Source organism: Aspergillus luchuensis, chromosome 3, assembly GCF_016861625.1.
Source record: "Aspergillus luchuensis IFO 4308 DNA, chromosome 3, nearly complete sequence".
Lineage (NCBI taxonomy): Eukaryota > Fungi > Ascomycota > Eurotiomycetes > Eurotiales > Aspergillaceae > Aspergillus > Aspergillus luchuensis.
Window position 1 is genome coordinate 2,714,724 of NC_054851.1, and position 20,204 is coordinate 2,734,927.

The following is a 20,204-nucleotide window of genomic DNA, read 5'->3' on the forward strand; positions in this document are numbered from 1 at the left end:
ACCCGAGACGGGGCTACAGCAATCGGCGATCATAAGGTGGTGGATTGCAGGTTATTGGCCATCCAACATTTTGACCGTGCAGGCTTGGGCGGGGTCCTACGAATCATAACGGGGGTCCACGCTGCATTTCCATATTGCCTGCAACACAACTACCAGCATCAGTCAATGATAGTGGGTGGCGACCCGTTGCAGGTCAGCTTTCTCCCACCCCTCTCTTCTCCCTTCCTCCCATGCTCGTAGCCAGTGTCCATTTTGTTGACGTTAATCGTTATGGAGTGCCCAATGTCGAGCAAATTCAACCAGTCTGCAAAGAGCTGAGGTCTCACCCGAGCAGCCAGGGGATTAGTACTAGATTGTTGGCAAGGTATGTTGTTGAGTGGCCTGTATTTCTCATATCTAGTATATAGTTCAGCAATCTCAGATGTGTAGAGACTAAATGTCGAGTCTCAATGTTGTAACTCCTGGGAGTGAACAAAGGGCATCTCACTATAGACAGTAGTAGAGATAATCCCACTGTCCTACCCACCACTTGGTACTAGTCGTAGGTAGTGACTATGTACTACAGAGAGATTACCCAGGACGGAAAGGTGAGAGGGAAGCTCTCCCCAGCTGACTCAGCAGTTTGTCTTGTTTGAAGGCGGTGAAGGGAAAGCCGCGAAGAAGATATTCGATTAATTATTGCCCATTTGGATGAGCGAGCTTCCATACAATCTAATCCATCTTCATCCCATTCCTTTTCGTGCAATTAGTGAATGCTGCTTGGGCTATCAATCTAGTGCGCCTTTCGAAACATCCAAGCTTCACGCTCTTCGGTCAATTTGGCCGGTTGCGCCTCTCTTCCGCGACCGCTTGGGTACAACACCACCACCACCCAGGTCTTGCTGCCTCTCCTCCCGCTTCCAGTCACGTCTGCTTTTTCCTGGTTCGTCTCGCGTTGTGGATCCCCTCAATGTCCCTGATAGTACAGCTTATCGCCTAATCGGTCAATACAGTGTAATACTTCGCCGCCCTAATGTCGCTTTTCGGTTCCGTCGGCGCCGCGACGACCTCAGCTGGTCAGACCAACACCACAGGTGATATCTCCAAGGATGTTGCCCTGAACCAACCTCCCGAGGACAGTATCTCGGACCTCCGCTTCTCTCCGGCTAGTGAACACCTAGCTGTCGCTTCATGGGACAAGAAGGTTCGCATTTACGAGATCAATGAGCAGGGCCAGAGCGAAGGTAAAGCTCTGTTCGAGCACGAGGCCCCCGTTCTGAGCTGTTGCTGGTCGCCGGTGAGCTCACCCTCATTTTTCCTTGTCGCAGTGTCTACAGTTAACTGATCTGGACTCTGTTGCTACATAGGATGGTACGAAAGTCGTCGGAGCTGGCGCCGACAAAGCCGCTCGTATGCTCGACCTTGCGACCAATGCGACCACTCAAGTCGCCGCTCACGATGCGCCCATCAAATGCTGCCACATGATCCCAAACCCGGCCGGAGGAACCCCGCTACTTGTGACCGGCTCTTGGGATAAGACCATCAAGTACTGGGACTTGCGACAGTCGAACCCCATTGCCACGGTGGAGTGCCAGGAGCGTGTTTACACCATGGATGTCAAGGACAAACTTCTCGTGGTCGGCACCGCAGACCGCTACATCAACGTCATCAACCTCGAAAACCCCACCAAGTTCTACAAGACCATGCAGTCTCCCCTCAAGTGGCAGACGCGAGTAGTCAGCTGCTTCTCGACTGCCACTGGCTTCGCCGTCGGCAGTGTCGAGGGCCGCTGTGCGATCCAGTATGTTGAGGACAAGGACTCCTCCAACAACTTCAGTTTCAAGTGCCACCGTGAGACTCCTCAGCGTGATGTCAACAACATCTACTCCGTCAACGCCATCTCCTTCCACCCCGTCCACGGCACCTTCAGCACCGCCGGTAGTGACGGTACCTTCCACTTCTGGGATAAGGACGCCAAGCACCGTCTAAAGGGATATCCCTCCGTGGGCGGTACCATTTCCAGCACCGCCTTCAACCGCAACGGCAACATCTTCGCCTATGCCGTCAGTTACGATTGGAGCAAGGGCTACTCCGCCAACAACCAGCAGCTGCCCAACAAGGTCATGCTGCACCCTGTCAGCCAAGAAGAAGTGAAGCCTAGACCAAACAATCGGAAGAGGTAATGGAGTAGTCTGGGAGAAGGCTATGTAGTTGGAAGGGATCTGCACATGGAGGCGTCGTGGAGGCCAAACCTTTCGATTTCAAATGGACTTTTGGCGGGGCTCATACATCTGGAGTATCATGCTTCGGTTATACATGGATTGGCTCGTCATGCTTTTTTCTCTTTCTTTTTCTCTTTGTTTCATTTCCCCGTATCATGTACTCTTTTGTTATTACTACTATTACTCTCTGGGAATGCATATGAGCGATTTATTCAGGTTAATCCTGTTGTCTATCCGGGGTCCCCTTGTCTGAAATGGAAGGAAGTCTACTGTAGCTGCTGGCGACAAGGGATACCCTTCGATCTATGTAACTGGATTGAGCGCGTTGGGGGGTAGAGCCCACAGCAAGACCCTGGCATAAAAAAAAGACGGGATTGGGATTATATTGAAACCCATGTTGAATTGTCGAGTTTTGTTGAACTGAAACTATGCGGGATGATAACAACGTGAAGCCAATGCAAGACATCCAAAACCGAAAAAGAACTACTGAATCCATCCATCCGTCAATCAATCAATCAATCAGTCAATCATCAACCGTTGCGCTCATTTCACCAACATCGTATCTCATATCGACTCCATTTTCACAAAGTATGTTTCGCATACGTAGCAACGCAGTATCCCAAGACGAGAAGTAGAAAGAGGAAAGAAATAGTAGCCATAGATCATCAACGATCTACGATGACGAAGCCGGAAAACGAAAGGAAGTGGGAAGAGAGAAAAAAAACGCTCTAATCATCAGCACAGGATATCAAGGGAGTCCGCTAGCCGCTGCAACTCTATAGACGCTGTCTTCCGAATCTTTTGACGGAATTGGGGAGCTGGGGATTCTATGTGATTTAGGAGGAGGGAATGGTGACTTGGGCCACGCCATCGGCAACCTTCTCGACGGCCTCGTCGGTCTTGCTATCGGTGGTGACCTCCACAGCCTGGGCGCCTCCCTTGGCGGAGGCTTCAACATTGCTGCCGGCGGCAGCGGCCTCAGCAGCCTTGGCCTTCTTCTCCTTCTTCTTGGCCTTAGCGGCATCCTTTGCAGCCTTCTTGGCCGCAGCCTTGGCCGCTTCCTCTTCCTTCTTCTGGCGGTCGGCCTGGGAACCACCGAACATCTCGCGCCACTCGTCGGCCTTCTTGGGGTCGATACGAGAGAACAGGTACTTGGCCTTGCCGATCTTGTGACCCGGCTTGATGGCAGTCGGCTTCCAGCCGTCCTTGATGTCCTCCAGAGAGGGGATCAGGCCGAACGGCACGTCGAGCTGCTCGTTGATAGCCTTGGAGGTGGCGGGGAGGTAGGGAGAGAAAACGCTGGCCAGGAGATGGATCAAGTTGAGCACAGTACCGACGACCGCGGCAGCACGCTCGGGCTCGTTGGCAATCAACGAGTTATCAAGGCGGTTGGCCTGGATCAGACCGTTTCCGGCTTCGGCCAACTTCATCGCACTCACCACACCAGCGCGGAGGTGTGCACCCTCCATCTCTTCAATGTACTGTCTGAGAGTAGCCGTGACTTCGTCCAAGGTAGGCTGGAAACTCTCGGGGACAGTGAACTCGGGAACGACCGAGCCGTAAGATGCCGTAACAAGCTTGATGACACGGTTGACAAGGTTGCCCAGCTTAGCCAGCAGCTCGCTGTTGTTGCTCTCAACGAAGGAGCGCCATTCGAACTGGGTATCACCAGTCTCGGGACGGTTCTTCAGGAGGTAGTAGCGCCACACATCTGGGGGCACACCCGTCTCCTTGGCGCTGGTACCAAAGACACCAATACCTCTCGACTTGCTGAACTTGCCACCCTCGTAGTTCAGGTACTCCGTGGTGCTCAGGTGGTGAAGCATAGTCCACTTCTCCTTGGTTCCCAGCTGAGAACCGGGGAAGATGACACTGTGGAAGGGAACGTTATCCTTGCCCAGGAACTGATACAGCTGGACATCCTCCGGGTTCCGCCACCAGAGCTCCCAATCGGGGGTATAGTTGGCCGTGATGGAGGGGTAACCAATGCAAGCCTCAAACCAGACATAAAGCACCTTGCTCTCGAATCCCTCCAGAGGCACGGGGACACCCCACTTCAAATCTCTGGTGATACCGCGGTCCTTCAGACCTTCCTTCAACCAAGACTCGGTGATGACACGCGAGTTCTTAGGCCAGTCGCCCTTTTCGATGGCATTCTTAGACCATTCTTCAATCTGAGGCTGGAGCTTGTCGAGGAGAAGGTGGATGTGTTTCGTGGAGCGGCGGACGGGAGTGGCGCCATCAAGCTTGCAGCGGGGGTTGATGAGGTCGAAGGGATCCAAGAGGTGACCGCACTTATCGCACTGGTCACCACGAGCATCGTCGTAGTGGCACCGGGGGCATTCACCTTCCACGTAACGATCCGCCAAGAAAGATCCATGTGTCTCACAGAAGGGTTGTTCCGCCGTCTTCTCCGTCAGATAGCCGTTCTCGTAGAGCTTCTTGAAGATAGCCTGGGAAATTTCGGTGTGTTGCTGGGTCGGGGTGCGTCCGAAGTGATCGAAGCCAATCTCAAACCATTCGTACACCTGCTGGTGGATCTTGTTGTACTTGGCGCACAGCTCCTCCGGGGTCACCTTCTCCTCCAAAGCCTTGGTCTCGGTTGCCGTTCCATACTCATCGGTACCACAGATGTAGAGTGTTTGATGTCCGCAAGCCTTGTGGAATCTGAAGAAGTGGAGGTTAGCATTGTGGGAATGGAATGAAATTAATGAGAGAGTCCGCGGAAAGGAGCCAGACAAAGGGAGCAATTGGGGAGGAGGGAGGGCAAAGGAAGCAGGATGGATAGATAGTACCTGGCAAAGACATCAGCACTGAGAACGGAACCAACAATGTTACCCAAGTGAGGCACGTTGTTGACGTAGGGCAAAGCACTGGTGACCAGGATATTGCGCTGGCCCTTCTTGGGCAAGATCTTAGAGTCGGAAGCCATGATGGAATTGGAGGCGGATGGCGGGGAATTGGACTATCAGCGGGATGGAGGGGTAGAAATGTTGCAACTTTTTCGCGGGTGCGGATGATTCATCGCTTCATCGCTTTCGGCCGCTTCTCTCCGCACTTTTTTTGGGGCGCTTCCCTTTCATATCATTCTCATCTCCTACTGTTCCATTCCTTTTGCCCCCCACTCCACCGCTGCAACTAATTGCAGATTCCTAGATACCGCTGTCGCGTTCTCTATTCTATTACCGTCTTATCTCTCATTCCTTCCCTCCCGTCCCTATCTGTCTTTATCCTTCTTGAATCGCAATCATGGAGAACAATAACCTACTTGAGAGTCTGCTCGACCTGGAGGAAGAATTCTACCAAGAAGGCTACGATCTGGGTGCAGCGGATGGTGCACAAGCCGGGTATACAGAGGGTAGTGTGTTTGCGGTCGAGAAAGGATTCGAGAAGTTCCTCGAACTGGGAAGACTATATGGCAAAGCCCTGGTCTGGTCTCAACGGCTTGCAGATTCGCAGCTGTCGGGAAACCCCGAGTCCAATGGGCAGATCAACGGAGCCCTGGAGAGTGATCACAAACAGGAAGAACCTTCCTTGTTGGATCCCGCCATTTGCAAGGAAATGTCGAGCCTGTCATCTAGCTCCAGGCTAGCCAAGAACATTGAGATCCTGCTGGAACTGGTAGACCCCGCTTCCCTGCCTATGGTGAACACGGAGGAAGCGGTGAATGATGTAGATGAGCGCATGAAAGGCGCTGCTGTTAAAGCCAAGTTGATCCAGCGTGCCGTGGGCGAGAGGGAAGACAACTCGGATATACATCCCGATGCCAAAGATCTCCCCGTGTCTGGCGATGGCACTGGCAGCATTGAAGACATTAGTTCCCTGAACATCCGGCATTAGTGGATGACTTGCTTCCTTCGTTTTCAATGGCAAGGATCTGCTTGGGGGGTTAAACAGACACACTGCTTCTTTTGCAGCATCTCCTTCGGCCCTCCCCTCGGACGTTCTCCGATTTACAGGTCACCAGAACCTGCTTGCTCATTTCCCGCAAGCCTGGGAACTTATCCGAAAACCAGACTGCCGAGACATACTAAGCCGCTCCGCAATATTGAGAATGGTTTGTCTTGGGGGAGAAGTCCCCAGAGGGGCGATGATCGTGCCCCAAACTCGTCTGTACCCCACACTAAGAGGAGGGTTTCCAGTTACCGCATCCGTCCAACAATCGCCCCTAAGACCTCAAAACTCCCCGAGGCAAGCCCCCATGTATGCTTGGGATCAAACTTGCTTGGATAAAAATCGGGATCATCCCGTTGATTACTCCTTCCTCTTTCCAATTACCCGCCCCATCTTCCGATGGATGGTCTACAAATATTACTGTATAGCCCACCCGGGGACCTGTTGATCGAAATGAAAGGCTGTATCTGGGCCTTCCTTGATCTCTTCGAAACGTCGACTTGACGGAACTTATATATATAAATCTACAAATCACAATGAAAGTACTCCTATTGTTACTCGGATCTTTCACGGGCAGTCTCGTCCAAGCCCAGACTGGCGTTACCCATCCCATCTCAGAAGAATGTGGCCCTTCGGTTGTCTGCGTCAATCACTATGCGAATGTGCTTCCGTGAGTCCCTCGTAAACCCCAGCTGCTGGAACGCCCGGGCAGTCATTAACCCTCATAATAGCTACCACTTCTTTCGCAATGTAAGCACCATGGACGCCGTTACGACCTTCGGTGATACCACCGTAGCAAACGGCACCGTCCTGCAAGACGTCAAGACCGCGGATTTCATTGTGTATAACAAAGAGAAAGGACTCGATATCCTAGGCTCGAACCCGAGCTACGAATACGTTTTTGCCGTGAATGATGCGGTGCATGAAGCCCCCGTCTACGTGGCATCGCAGAACAAACTGTACCTCTCGCAGCTCGCGCCGCCGCCAGGCTATCTTCCGCAGCTGGTTGTCGATCTCAACCAGGATCCCCCAACACTATCCGAATACCTCTCTGATCCACCAGTCTATGCCCCCAATGGCGGCACGTTCCATGACGGCAAAATCATATGGGGCGCATCTGGCGGCAACAGGTCAATTGGCGGGACTGAACAACGCATCTCCCTCAGAACCTTAGATCCAGAGACAAATAAAACAACGAGCCTGGTCAACAACTACTTTGGATACTACTTCAACACCATTGACGACATTGCCGTGCATCCCAAGACTGGCGATATCTGGTTCACAGATCCACGTAAGCTCTTACCACCTACCATGTGCCATGTGGAATTCGCTAATTGATATATCCTGGTGTACAGAATACTCCTGGTTCAACGATATCACAGACACCCCTCCTCAGCTTCCCTGTGCCAGTTACAGATATAACACTTCTTCTGGGGCTGTGGTAGTTGTGGACGACTCAATCGGTCAGCCCAACGGGATCGCTTTCACTCCAGATGGATCTATCGTATACATCAGCGATACTGCGGCAGTCAGCGCTCCTATTGATCCCAAATATGGCCATCCGGGCAGTACGTTTAATACCACGCATCGGCGGTATGTAAAACCTGGACCTGATATACTCGGAAGACCCGAAAGGTGACTAACTCATCTATTTTCTCCTTCTGTAGGACCATCTATGCTTTTGACGTGAGTGAGGATGGTGCCCACGCTTATAACAAACGGGCCATTTATCTGGCACCAGGCTTTGTCCCGGATGGACTGAAAGTGGCAGCGAATGGGTACATTCTGACGGGATGTGGTCGAGGTGTCGATGTTCTTGACCCTTCTGGGGAGCTGCTGTTGACAATTCAAACCAATTACACGGTCCAGAATTTTGCCTGGACGGGGCCAGAGCTGAAGACACTGTGGTTGATGGGCAATGGAGGAATCAGTAAAGTCGAATGGAACCTGCCCGGCCAAGTGTTGAAATAGACGCGACATAGGTGATCAGTGCGACTTCCCCTTGCTATCTAATGTCTCATTACGAAGAAGCGAGTAATAAAGGCTTCGATTGAACGATGCCTTATGCATTGATTTCTCAACATAGCACTTTGGCCAACAATATAACTTTTAGATGGTTTTCCTAACTGGATCCCGTACCGTCATGACAAGAAGTATGTACGCATAAATTCTATCGTAATTTGCATTCATCCGCAGCTGCAACCTATACTTGCAGCTTATTGTTCCAGACCGCGGGTGGCCATGGCAAGAGCACCCTCCTTGGTCTGGTGGCCACCAATGAAGCCACTGGCGTGAACGAAAACGGCACCCTCGGGAACCTTGGGCTTTCCAGATCTCTCAGCCTCCGCGGCCATAACACCGTCGAGATCGGCGTCGCGGACACCCCGCCACGCCTCGGGAAGAGGCTTGCGGGACACGAAGCTACCCTCGTTTACAGAGACGCACTGCACACGCCACTTCGAATCTTCTGCCGCACTCTCGGGGTACAGAACATAGTAAGCCTCCTCATCAGGGTTGGTTTCCTCTGATCCAGAGGCTTCCTTCTCGAAGTTGTAGAGGTGCTCCTTCCAGGGTACACCACCCTGGGGCAGGACGATGATCCGACCGGACGGGTGAACGTCCCGACGGGAACGGTAAGCAGCGCCTACGGTGGTCCGCGCAGGCAGCCAGGAGGAAACGGCATGGTGCAACTTGCGAGCAAAGACGTTGCCAATGAATGTGCTGGCTCTGGCGAACAGACTATCCTCGTCCTGAGGCTCGCCGGGAGGGCAGGTGGGGTCCGGGTTGTTCATGTCACCCACCACGGAGGTGATGGTGATCCCACCATCCTTGAAGCGCTTCTGGATGTTGGCAGCGGAAATAGCAGCGGGGTCGTAGACAGAGACACCATTATCGTTGGCATCAATGGCTTCAATGAAATCGGTGTAAAGCTTCTCGTACAGGAGAGTCACGTCCTCATGGTCCACGGGCAACGAGGTGTGCTGGGCGATGATGGCCCGACCGAAGTGCATGTACACCAAGCCCGCGGAGGAGAGCTTGGTGTTGTGGTTGGGGAAAGTGGTTGCGAAAGTGCGCTGGTGATGATCATAGCGGTTGCTGGCAGCATCGTACTCTCCGCCCACGTCGACGACGGTGTGGCAGGTAGCTAATTGAGCGGGGTCTCTGGTCCGGAGGAGGGGAGAGGAGGAGTATGTGGGCAGAAGACGGAGGAGATAGACAGCAAGAGCCTCATCGGCGTGGAAGTGACCACTGCGCAGGGAAAAGAGGAAGAGTCAGCACATCGCAAATCTATGAATGGAGGGGAAGCCGGAGAAGAAGCTTCTGCGCGTACTCACTTGTGAGTTCCAATCAAGGGAGAGGAGGTCTTGACTTTCTTCGCAGCAGTTTCGGCCATGGTGAAGAATCGACGCCAGCGGAGCATATACTATTAGAAAAGCAGTGAAGAGTGAAAGATGAAGATAAAAGAGGCTCAAGAAATGGTTGAAAGTAAAGTACTAGGTAATCGGAATACTACAGCAGTAAGTTACCTTTTGGAGAAAGAACCAGTCTATGAGGGGTCTGGATTGGGGATCGGTTTGGTATCTGTGATTTGTGATTGGTTGACTGGAAGAACAGCGCCTTCCACAAGAGGAAAAGACCTGGGCGAGTTTGCAACTGCCGCTTGACTTCATCGGGCGGCTCTTTAGGGCTTTTATCGCAAGGGCTTAACGGAAGCATGTGAAAGAGAGGGGAAGAACTAGTCCTGAAGAGGAAATCCGTGTATGTAATCAGCTGGATTTACGTACTGTATGCTGTATGTATGCTGTATGTTTGTTAGTTATCCTGAAGGATTCATTCAGCCAGCTTCGATTTCCTTCCGTTGATATTCATTTCTTCAACCATCTCCACCAGTTTGGACATCATCTTTTTCTTCCTGCTACTTCTTTTTGTATTTTCCCCTTCTGACCGCTACTTGCAGCCGACTAAGCATCTGGACCAGCTCCACCGCCTTCCGTTCTACGCTAAAACGGGTGGAGTGGATTTGGTGATATTATTATTATTATTACTATTGCGACTATCGTCGAATTGCCCACCTAAACTCGGTCTGCGCCCCCCCCGGCTTCATTGCCCCTTTCCTGGTTTTTGTGCCTCTACTTTCTGTCCATCCCGAGTCGCTGCGGCTGTTAAGCTTTTGCGCCTCTGTCAGTGGCTCTGTCCCGAGAAAAAGAAAAAGCGAATCTGTCCAGCGATCGGTTGGCGTGTCTGACACTATTTATCCTTTGCACGTGCCACAACCAGTTCAAGCCCAGTCCCATCCCATCATCATCATCCATCATCATCATATTCCGTCCCGCTTAAGTGATAAGATCAAAATCTTATATCGCCTGGAAAGAAGAGGGAGAATTTTTCTATTCCTTCATAGACCCAGCTAGCATCGCTCAGCGAGCTCAAAACTCAGTCTAGAATTCAGGAAATCGGGCTTCATGTATCCTTAAATCGGGATTTCGTCACTCTCTCGCGCTTCCACCCCAAGATTAACTCTTGGAGGCTGTCTAACCTATTAAGTTGACACCGCGTCCGTCCGTACCTGCTCGCTCTCTCCTCCAGCATATTTGACCCTCCCCGTGCCTCATCTGCTTCTCTCGCGCGCGTCCCCTGTCCAGTAGCCCTGGGCCATATTGTCCGATGTGGCTCTTCCGCGCCCTTTCGTCGGCCGTCTTTCTGGCCGTCACCGTCTCTTCCATTCCCCTCGCCTTTGACGTGGGTGGGAAAACATGCGGTCTGGCCTATTCCTTGTCCCTGGCCACCTTCTACTTCCTATTTTCGCTTCTGCGCCTCACTACGCCTGATCGGTCATGGCTCCGCTCCTCCCTGATCGTCGTCATTAGCTCGACGCAATGGCTCATTATTCCGATCCTGCTTATCTGGTCGCTGAACCGCTTCTCGATCGATACCGATAATGCTGGCTCTTGGGTGGAGCGGACCTTTACGGGCAAGAGAGCCCACGACTCGTCGATCCAGGAGTGGCTGTTTGGGCCTGATGGGCTGGTGGAATCAGTGACTATCGGGAACTGGGATAAATTGCTGAGATGGTCGACCCCGGTTTTCCAGCTGGTGGAAGGATTCTGCAGCTTATTGGTCATCCAGGCTGCAGGGCAGATTACCCGCTGGCTTGTCAACCGTGGTGGGCGAAGCGATAGTTGGATGGTATGTCCACGTAACTCCATAGCCCACATTGGCAGGATGCCTATTTGCTAATTCGTGCTTCGCTAGATCGGTCTCCTGGTACTCTCCGCCTCCATCATATCGAGCTCAGTATACTTTCTGTGGCGGGTCCTCCAATTCCCCGAGATCTCAAATGTTGATGCCGCTTTGATCGGGGTATCCATCACCTGTGCTGTGATCCTCTGCGCGTGGGGCATTGGCAGCGGGCGAGGAAACCCAGTAGAAAGTTCGCTACTGTTCGCATACATCGTTCTCTGCATCTACCAGATTTTCACTGATTACCAGCCATCGCATCCTGTGGAGCAAGTACCTTCCCCCGCTCAAGCCGGGGACTTCCCGCCGCTTCCTCCTATTATCATGGCTTCCTACACAACCCTGATGCACGCCTTGTCCACCTTGCCCTCCATTATCCACGCCGCCTTCAACGTTATCACGGCAGTGTTCGGTGCCGTTACCCCGTCCGTATTGATCTCGCTCACATATCGAATCCTGGTTCTGTACGCATCGACTCGCATCATACCCGCCGTCCGCGAAGCGGGTGCCCGAGCTCTCTCCCAAGAAGCCTCGTTGGACGACACCGATGCGGCGGGCCAATTCTTGGGCGTACTAAGCTACTTCTCTCCGTCCATCCTCATCGCCGTGTACACCAGTCTCCTGATGCAGCATTTCGCTTCTACCTCTCAAGCAATGGGTGGCAGTGGCGAGTGGTGGAGCACCCAAGGAGCCGGCGGTGGAAACCTTTGGCGGTGGGCCAACCTCGCCGGCACCATGGCCTTGTACGCTGTCGAGTTATACCTCGGTGAGAACGACGATCTGGACTCCGGACTCGCTGGTCACTGGAAGACCGACTGAATGGAGCCGTTAAAAATCTGGATGCAACATTCTGGCATCTTGTCGACGTGGACTGCGGAGATACCGCAGCCTTCGTCGAATCGCTTGACTTCATTTACAACTATCGAGCCGGACACGGACGCCTTTCGAAGCCTACAGCTGAGGCTACTATTGCCCGGATTCTTCGATTTTTCAGGCTAGACTATGCCAGGCACCTAAAGCTTGCCTTTCGCCGGAGCTTCTATTCAAAGCACTTCGAAAGCCAGCATTGTCATTTTGCTATCTCAGATACTATTACATTTCTTTGAACGGGGACCGTAAGCACAAAAGCTTTCACATTGGCCCTATTTGCAGCATCCCACTCTGAGTATGTTACTCCGGGAATCCAGGTAACGGGGCAGCAAAGAGCTCTCGACAATACCCTTCACACAGCTATACCAAAGCCATGCAACCATTGCCCCCTAGCTAGGTGGAAATGATAATGTATAGCCTGTGTCGGTCATGAGCACCCCACCCGCGACGGCGGGTTCAATTATGGTGCACTCGGCTTATTTTGCTGCCTTGCTAATCCTGCAAACACTCTGTTGGCCCCTTCCGCTGGGGATTCAGGTACCCTCCTGCCTTTCATCGCTCCTTTTAAACTGGTCCTCTCTCATTTACACTATGGTCTTGCGCGCCACTCTTGTTACTATACCCCAGTCGTTTTGCTGAGTCGTCAGATTATTTTTTATTTATATTCAATTTTTTTTCTCTTCCAATTCGCAATCAAGGATCATATAACAGCATGTATTGCCCCATCCCAGGCTTTGTTGCCTTTTGTGTGCTTAGACGACTTCTTATACCCAATGACATTTTTGCGATGGAAGATGCGATGTCTTCCCCCGCCTGTAGCGATCTTGTATTGGTAATCTTCATGTTACACATAGCGCAGAATATCAACTGAGCGGAATCACGTTGCTGGCACCCAAGGTACGCTATCCTGCCCTCCCAATCGGATGGGATAGTGAATGCACACAGGATGCATTCCGCCTACCGTATCAATGTAGAGCCCACACATACGGCAGGGGATCTGAGACCGCGACACGGAGAAAAACCATCAAGTTGCATTTTGGCCCTGCTGAGGGCTCGTTTGCCAACGTACTTCAGGAATAGAACAGATGCCAGGTGCATTTCCATCTCCGAATTAAACCGTGTATCCAGCACGCATTCACTCACGTAATCCTTCATCCATAAGATAACAACAGTATGCGAAAATGATCTCACGTTCTGTGCGGCATCACACACACATATGCGCGGGAATGAACGCACCAGGAAGAGGCCTGTGGAATAATTGGACCAGCAAATGACCAATATATGTTCTGCAGCTGATATTGACAGAGAAGAGAAGAAGCTTCAAAACGAAATAGCGTTGAGGTGACCTCAAAGCCGATACCACGAGCAACAAATCCTGAGAGGACGGGTCCAGTAAGCGAGCTTAGTCCAAGTAGCCAGGCTTAGAGCACAGCTCCGGTTCGAGCTTTTGATAAGTGGCCCTGACTGAACCGAGCCTCGGCTCCCGCCGCCCTTGCAACTTCATTGCCGCCAGCTCTGAAACAAAGCCATTCTGTTTTGTCCACAGAAATCGCTAGAAACGGAAAGGGGAGAAGGAAGAAGGGAAACAGATGTCGTAAATACATTAGAATCGATCCATAGCGCCAGGCTCTTTTGATGCCACCACCACCGACGGGGAAACCAGAGACATGATGCGAAACAAGTGTGAACGGGGCATGGAGAACACGAATGACAGGTTCAGGTATTTATTGCCGGATCGGAACACCGCCACGCGCAGGGGGTGGGCTCACGCTGTCATCTTCCTTCTTCTCGGCTTCCTCGGTCTCATCCGCACTTGTTTCCCGTTGCAGATAACTTGCCTCCTTCACAGGGCTTCGGCTCTGAAATCCGATGGAGCCGGGATGGCCACTGATGCTACCTGGGATCTGCTGGCCTCCTTGAGCACTGATGCTGCCGCCATTGCTTGCAGCCGCAGGGTTGTTAGCACCAGGCGAGGTGGCAGTTAGGTGAGGAATGTTCTCCGGGACGGGGTGCTGGGAGCCGATGTTGGTGACACCGACGTCCGAAGCCTTTCCGGCCTTGCTGAGTGCGTAGTCACCCGAGTCAAAGTATTTGCGCTCCTAAACAGCAACAAGCCCGCGATTAGAGAGTTGACGGACAGACTGGGCGAAGACAATTAAGTCGGCATACCTTCAGTTTGTTCTGCAGAAGGTCTTTCTTGGTGGGCATCTTGCCATAGAGGCGGAAAAGCCGCTGCTCATCCGGGCTCATTTTCTAGATAGACACAAAGTCATTGTCAGTCCAATAAGGAACATTATTTTTCAAAGGGATTAGTCGCTCGGGAAAGACTCACGCTAGTATCGATCTTATTCTGCTGATGGGGATTCATATTGGCGAACCAAAATTTAGAAATTGAGGATTAACAGGAGAGAAAGAAAGAGAATAAAGTCGGTGATGAGAAATAGAGGAAGGAAGAGTTGGGCAAAAATAAGGTGAGGTTGTTAGGTTGTTGAGGGGGGGGACAGGACTGGGTGAGGCGTGGTCACTGGAAGGGAGTGTCGTCAGGAAACCCCACCGATGGCGGGGAGGAAAGTATAGATTCCACAGGATGGGACGACACCAATAAGTTGGTCGAGTTGACTGAACCAAAGGGGGGTGGAAGGGAAGGGAAGGGGGTGAAAGCAAGAGAGAATGAAGAAGATAAAATTGAAATGAACTAAGTTGGTGAAACCGAGAAGATAAGAGAAAGAAGAGAAAAAGGGGGGAGGTGGAGGGGATGAGTTGAAAGTGGGAGATGGAAGAGGCAGAAGAGCAAGTCAAGCAAGCAGTCCGAAGATAAAGAGAGAGACAGAGAGAGACAGAGAGAGAAGTGAACCTTGCCCGTCATAATTGGGGGAAGGTGCCACTGCCCGATGGTTGGCTGTGACCGTCTCAGTACCAACCCTGTTCTCCGCTAATGTCGATCCACCTGTACCCACTATGCCTGTTATAGTATGATGCTATCTGCATCTGGTTTAGTCTGGTGTATTCTGGAACGGCTCCACTACCTCGTGACTATGCTGTTACATACTAATACCGACGTTGCCGGCAACTCACTTCCAGCATAAATCAATCGGTAATTCACAAGATTTAATTTAACGTGTGTATGGACTGTTGTACAATTTCATGTTCACCATAAGACCTATGTAATTCTGCTTGATGACGGAGTCAATGCCATCAGTGGTTTTAGTGCAATTAGCAAACTAGAAGAACTACTACTTAGATTCAAGTGCCGATAGTCGTTATCGTTGTTGGCCTTGATAAGTTGCCGGTTTATCGATTAGAAACCAAACCCAGCCAACCCCTCCATGTTTCATTGTGAAATCAGATGCAGAGAATATCCAACAAATCACTAATTTTTTTTTTTCCATTTGATTATGCGAATATTCGATTAAGAAGTAAACTGCCTCATCTGCTTCAGAGTCCCCTGGAGGTAATCGCACGATGTAAAGAGGGAGTGGTAACGTAATGGTGGTGGTGGTGGTGAACTTGTCGGGGTGGTATTATTAGTACTCGGTATTCGACCTCGAATTGACTTCAAACGGAATCAAATTCAGCAGCTCTTCTCCATTCTGCCCCTCCACGAACGCATCGCACTCATTCCTTCTTCCAGTCTTGCTGGATTTTATCTCCACGTAGGCTATTCCCCATTGTTCTCTCTCTGTCCATACGGTTCATAATTCTGAATTATCTTGTGATTTTTTTTTTCTTTTCCTATTCTCATAATTTCTTGGTTGCCGTTATATTCTGACGACAAGAAAAGGGAAAAGAAGAACAAGGTATAACTACCTGGGACGACACACTTTGGCTGGTTCACACCACTTCTCTCGATACACCCATCCAATTGTAAACGCTCTAAGCCATCGTCTCAACTGCAGGATACATCAAATCCTTCCAATTGCGACACCATGTCCGCGCAAGGTTCGGAACCCGTGACCATTGTGGTCGAACATCTGGACCCCGAGCTGGGCGCTTGGTCCGCCCTGGAGTATGGCTGCATTGCCCGTGAATCACACGCCGCGGGAAGCAAATTTCTCCTCAGTTCGGTGCCCACCTCCTTGCAGATGCCAGAAGACCTGGCTGCTACCCCAGGCCTTGGGGTGGAGCATCGCAGTGTCGAGCAGATCTTTGCGGATCGGAAATCCAGAGTCTGCCTGTTGGACCCCGCTGCCACCGTGGAGTTGAGTCCCGCTGATGCAGACACTTTTGATGTCTTCCTTTTCGGAGGTATTCTTGGTGAGTGCTTTCAATTATCGAGCCTGGACTGTCGGATGTATCTAGTTGGCATTACGATAATTCCAAGATAGCTAACCGTCGAGATCTGCTGGTCTTTAGGCGATGATCCTCCTCGTGGTAAGTTCCCATTTGCAATAGCAGTAACCATGAGGTTCAAGGTGCTGACGAAATGGATTCAGATCGGACTTCTGAACTGCGCAAGATGGGTTATGCCGGAAGAAGACTGGGCCCTAAGCAGATGACCACGGACACGGCGGTGCGTGTTACGCGCATGGTCGTGCATGAGAAAGGTCAACCCCTGCTTCTCCGGACAGTGAGATGAGAGAGAAGAGCTGACCCCGGGACAGTGCCCCTGGAGCAAATTCAGTACATTGACTACCCGGAAATTTTGATTAACGAGCATGAACGCACCGAGATGCCGTTCCGCTATGTAAAGGGCGATGATGGAGAGCCAATCATGCCCAAGGTGCGTCCTGGAAGAACCTCTCACCCGCAGAGACATCATTTCTCATCGCCGATATCACTGACAAATCCCAGGGCATGGTTGATTTGATCAAAAAGGATGCTGACCAGGGCATCGATGATCTTGTTTAATCTGGTATACCAGCGACGGACGTAGCTTGCCCGAAAAATAAACCTCTGTACAGGATAGTTAAAGAGAGAAATATAATAAGAAATCATGAGCGCTAGACCCGCAAGAATGAAGAAGGACTAAGTCATGGACCCTAAGGAGTGACCCGATTCGGGCGAACTCTTGGCTAGCACCGGCGAGAACTACATCACGGATAGCTTCGGAAAAGGGAAAGCGATATGGTCAGATAACTATTGGAGCTATTGCCACGAGGTCATTGTGGCGTTCTATCTGGCCGATTCACACAATGCATGAGAAAGACACAAGTCAGAAAAGCCATGAGAATGCGACGGGATTCGAGTCTTTCTATAGAAGCAACCTATAGAGCCCCCAAATAGGCAACGATATGCTGAGACGGTCTTGAAACGGTATCAGAATGGTTTCATCCCATCCATCATGCCGCTTCTCAAGCCTCTCGGGGTGCGTAATAATCGTAACCGGATCGCCCAGATACCGGCTGATACGGGGCCATACCGAGCGCCGCCCCGTCTGGCCACGCCATCCTCTTATGCTCTCTCTATCCACTCTCTCCCTCAGCTTCTCTCATCCACTTCCCTTTCCCATCTTTCGCCCTCTCCTCCCCTTTTCTCCTTCGGAATCTCTTGACCTTCACATCTGGCGCGTGTCTGGACAGCGGCTCTTGTGCTAGAGGTCACAAACACTCCTACCCCGCCTCTCTCTGGCCTTGACCTTTATCCCTGTTCCTGAACCAGGTTCCCTCCCGGTCCTCTCCGCCGACGTAATCCCCGAGAGTTGCTTCCCATTACCTCCGCCCCCAAAGGGTGACGGGTAAGCGAAAAGTGCAAGGCTCCGCTGGCTGAATTTCGATGACTCCTTGAGTGCGACTTCAATCCCACTTGGGACCGTTTCCTCCGCGCCGTCTTCGGCAATATCTACTACTACCCCGGTCATCCGCCGCCGCCGCCGCCGCCGCCATATCTCAGTACTAATCGCCTACACATGGTCTCTTTATCATCCCGCGGGGAGACCACTTCAATTCCCTCAATGGCGTCCTGGTTGATCTCAACGCTCCTTTTTCTGAGCCCGTCCTTGGTATCAGCCAAGTCGGCAGCAGACTATTATGTTCACTCCTTGCCCGGTGCCCCCGAGGGGCCCTTGCTGAAGATGCATGCTGGGTAAGCTTCAATATCCCGGAACGGTCCGCTTAGCACCCATTTTACTGACTTGTGGCCTCCACGCGCAGCCATATCGAGGTGGATCCACAGAACAATGGAAACCTTTTCTTTTGGCACTATCAGAATCGCCATATCGCCAATCGCCAACGAACCGTGATCTGGCTGAACGGTGGGCCCGGATGTAGTTCCATGGACGGCGCATTGATGGAGGTCGGTCCGTATCGTCTGAAGGACAATGAAACCTTGACCTATAATGAGGGTTCATGGGACGAATTCGCCAATTTGTTGTTTGTCGATCAGCCAGTTGGAACGGGGTTCAGTTACGTCAACACGGACAGTTATCTCCATGAGCTCGATGAGATGTCGGCTCAGTTCATTGTCTTCCTGGAAGAGTGGTTCAGATTATTTCCGGAGTATGAACGCGATGATGTATGCTGCAATACCCCGCTCTGCCCTAGCCTTGCATCTTAAAGGATTCTTCTAACATCTCCCACAGATCTACATTGCCGGCGAGTCTTACGCCGGTCAGCATATTCCATACATCGCCAAAGCCATTCAGGAACGCAATAAGAATGTTCAAGGAAAGACCATCGCTTCATGGAATCTGAAAGGTCTATTGATTGGCAATGGTTGGATTTCTCCAAATGAACAGTACATGTCCTACTTACCCTACGCATATGAAGAAGGCCTTATCAAGGAAGGCAGCCGGGTCGCGAAGGAACTCGAGGTTCTGCAGTCAGTCTGCAAGTCCCGGTTGGAAACGGGCAAGAACAAGGTCCATCTGAACGATTGCGAAAAGGTCATGAATGCTCTGTTGGATAAGACGGTCGAAGACAACCAATGTCTCAACATGTATGATATCCGCCTTCGTGACACCACCGACGCATGCGGTATGAACTGGCCGACCGATCTGGAGGACGTGAAGCCTTACCTGCAGCGAGAAGATGTGGTTAAAGCCCTTAACATTAATCCGGAGAAGAAGTCTGGCTGGGTGGAGTGCTCAGGAGCAGTGAGCAGCGCCTTCAATCCGCAAAAGTCCCCACCCTCGGTTCAACTACTTCCTGGCTTGCTGGAATCGGGCCTTCAAATCCTTCTTTTCAGCGGAGACAAGGACTTAATTTGCAACCATGTCGGAACGGAACAGCTCATCAACAACATGAAGTGGAACGGGGGCACCGGTTTCGAGACCTCACCCGGCGTCTGGGCTCCTCGACACGACTGGAGTTTCGAAGGCGAGCCGGCTGGTATCTATCAATATGCCAGGAACTTGACCTATGTGCTCATCTACAACGCAAGTCACATGGTTCCCTACGACCTTCCCCGTCAGAGCCGGGACATGCTAGATCGCTTCATGAATGTCGATATCGCGAGCATCGGAGGCAGCCCCGCCGACTCGCGCATTGACGGCGAGAAGCTGCCCCAGACGTCAGTGGGTGGCCATCCTAACAGCACCGCGGCGGAGGAGCAGGAGAAGGAGAGGATCAAGGAGACGGAATGGAAAGCCTACGCCAAGTCAGGTGAAGCCGTTCTCGTCGTCGTCATTATCGGAGTATTAGTCTGGGGCTTCTTCATCTGGCGCAGCCGCCGGCGCCACCAGGGATACCGGGGCGTCTGGCATAAGGACATGAGCGGAAGCTCTGTTCTCGAGCGATTCCACAACAAGCGCACGGGAGGCGCAGACGTCGAAGCTGGGGATTTCGACGAGGCCGAACTCGATGACCTTCATTCTCCGGGTCTCGAAAGAGAACACTACGCTGTAGGCGAGGACAGCGACGAGGATGATATCTCGCGACAGCATTCTCGACAGGCCTCCCGAGCTGGGGGCAATCATAATCTATCCTAGTTCATCTTTTGTTGGGTAAACCTGTGATGGTGTAGGTGTATGGCTTGCTTCGGGTTTTGGCCTTTGGTTTTTGTTTTCTTGGCCACGAAAGGACGTGCTCCTTATGTGCATTTATCATCTTATCTAGGTTGCTACCT

General features: G+C 51.7%; 9 protein-coding genes across 9 annotated transcripts; 6 read left to right on the top strand and 3 right to left on the bottom strand.

Annotated features, from left to right (window-relative positions):
- Positions 1–1,012: 1,012 nt before the first annotated feature.
- On the top strand, positions 1,013–2,162 carry sonA (putative nuclear pore complex protein (SonA); the record flags this gene model as incomplete). Its single annotated transcript, XM_041687497.1, has 2 exons — positions 1,013–1,276; positions 1,347–2,162. 2 exons carry the CDS (start codon positions 1,013–1,015, stop codon positions 2,160–2,162), a joined length of 1,080 nt encoding a protein of 359 aa, XP_041541376.1.
- Positions 2,163–3,037: 875 nt separating this feature from the next.
- On the bottom strand, positions 3,038–5,133 carry MES1 (methionine--tRNA ligase MES1; the record flags this gene model as incomplete). The annotated part of the gene is made up of 2 exons (XM_041687498.1): positions 3,038–4,868; positions 4,997–5,133. 2 exons carry the CDS (start codon positions 5,131–5,133, stop codon positions 3,038–3,040), a joined length of 1,968 nt encoding a protein of 655 aa, XP_041541377.1.
- Positions 5,134–5,450: 317 nt separating this feature from the next.
- AKAW2_30931S (Yae1 family protein) lies at positions 5,451–6,041 on the top strand (the record flags this gene model as incomplete). The annotated part of the gene is made up of 1 exon (XM_041687499.1): positions 5,451–6,041. One exon carries the CDS (start codon positions 5,451–5,453, stop codon positions 6,039–6,041), a length of 591 nt encoding a protein of 196 aa, XP_041541378.1.
- A 590-nt stretch (positions 6,042–6,631) lies between these two features.
- AKAW2_30932S (SMP-30/gluconolactonase/LRE family protein) lies at positions 6,632–7,734 on the top strand (the record flags this gene model as incomplete). Its single annotated transcript, XM_041687500.1, has 3 exons — positions 6,632–6,765; positions 6,827–7,386; positions 7,451–7,734. 3 exons carry the CDS (start codon positions 6,632–6,634, stop codon positions 7,732–7,734), a joined length of 978 nt encoding a protein of 325 aa, XP_041541379.1.
- A 577-nt stretch (positions 7,735–8,311) lies between these two features.
- Positions 8,312–9,516, bottom strand: AKAW2_30933A (MYG1 family protein; the record flags this gene model as incomplete). Its single annotated transcript, XM_041687502.1, has 2 exons — positions 8,312–9,344; positions 9,431–9,516. The coding sequence occupies 2 exons, from the start codon at positions 9,514–9,516 to the stop codon at positions 8,312–8,314; spliced, it is 1,119 nt and encodes a 372-aa protein (XP_041541380.1).
- A 1,244-nt stretch (positions 9,517–10,760) lies between these two features.
- AKAW2_30934S (ICE2 family protein) lies at positions 10,761–12,152 on the top strand (the record flags this gene model as incomplete). Its single annotated transcript, XM_041687503.1, has 2 exons — positions 10,761–11,282; positions 11,349–12,152. 2 exons carry the CDS (start codon positions 10,761–10,763, stop codon positions 12,150–12,152), a joined length of 1,326 nt encoding a protein of 441 aa, XP_041541381.1.
- A 1,775-nt stretch (positions 12,153–13,927) lies between these two features.
- On the bottom strand, positions 13,928–14,571 carry AKAW2_30935A (endosulfine family protein; the record flags this gene model as incomplete). Its single annotated transcript, XM_041687504.1, has 3 exons — positions 13,928–14,302; positions 14,373–14,456; positions 14,536–14,571. The coding sequence occupies 3 exons, from the start codon at positions 14,569–14,571 to the stop codon at positions 13,928–13,930; spliced, it is 495 nt and encodes a 164-aa protein (XP_041541382.1).
- Positions 14,572–16,129: 1,558 nt separating this feature from the next.
- Positions 16,130–17,051, top strand: AKAW2_30936S (SAM-dependent methyltransferase; the record flags this gene model as incomplete). Its single annotated transcript, XM_041687505.1, has 5 exons — positions 16,130–16,457; positions 16,557–16,574; positions 16,637–16,747; positions 16,805–16,923; positions 16,995–17,051. 5 exons carry the CDS (start codon positions 16,130–16,132, stop codon positions 17,049–17,051), a joined length of 633 nt encoding a protein of 210 aa, XP_041541383.1.
- A 997-nt stretch (positions 17,052–18,048) lies between these two features.
- Positions 18,049–20,067, top strand: kexA (serine-type carboxypeptidase kexA; the record flags this gene model as incomplete). The annotated part of the gene is made up of 3 exons (XM_041687506.1): positions 18,049–18,224; positions 18,293–18,653; positions 18,721–20,067. The coding sequence occupies 3 exons, from the start codon at positions 18,049–18,051 to the stop codon at positions 20,065–20,067; spliced, it is 1,884 nt and encodes a 627-aa protein (XP_041541384.1).
- Positions 20,068–20,204: the final 137 nt, after the last annotated feature.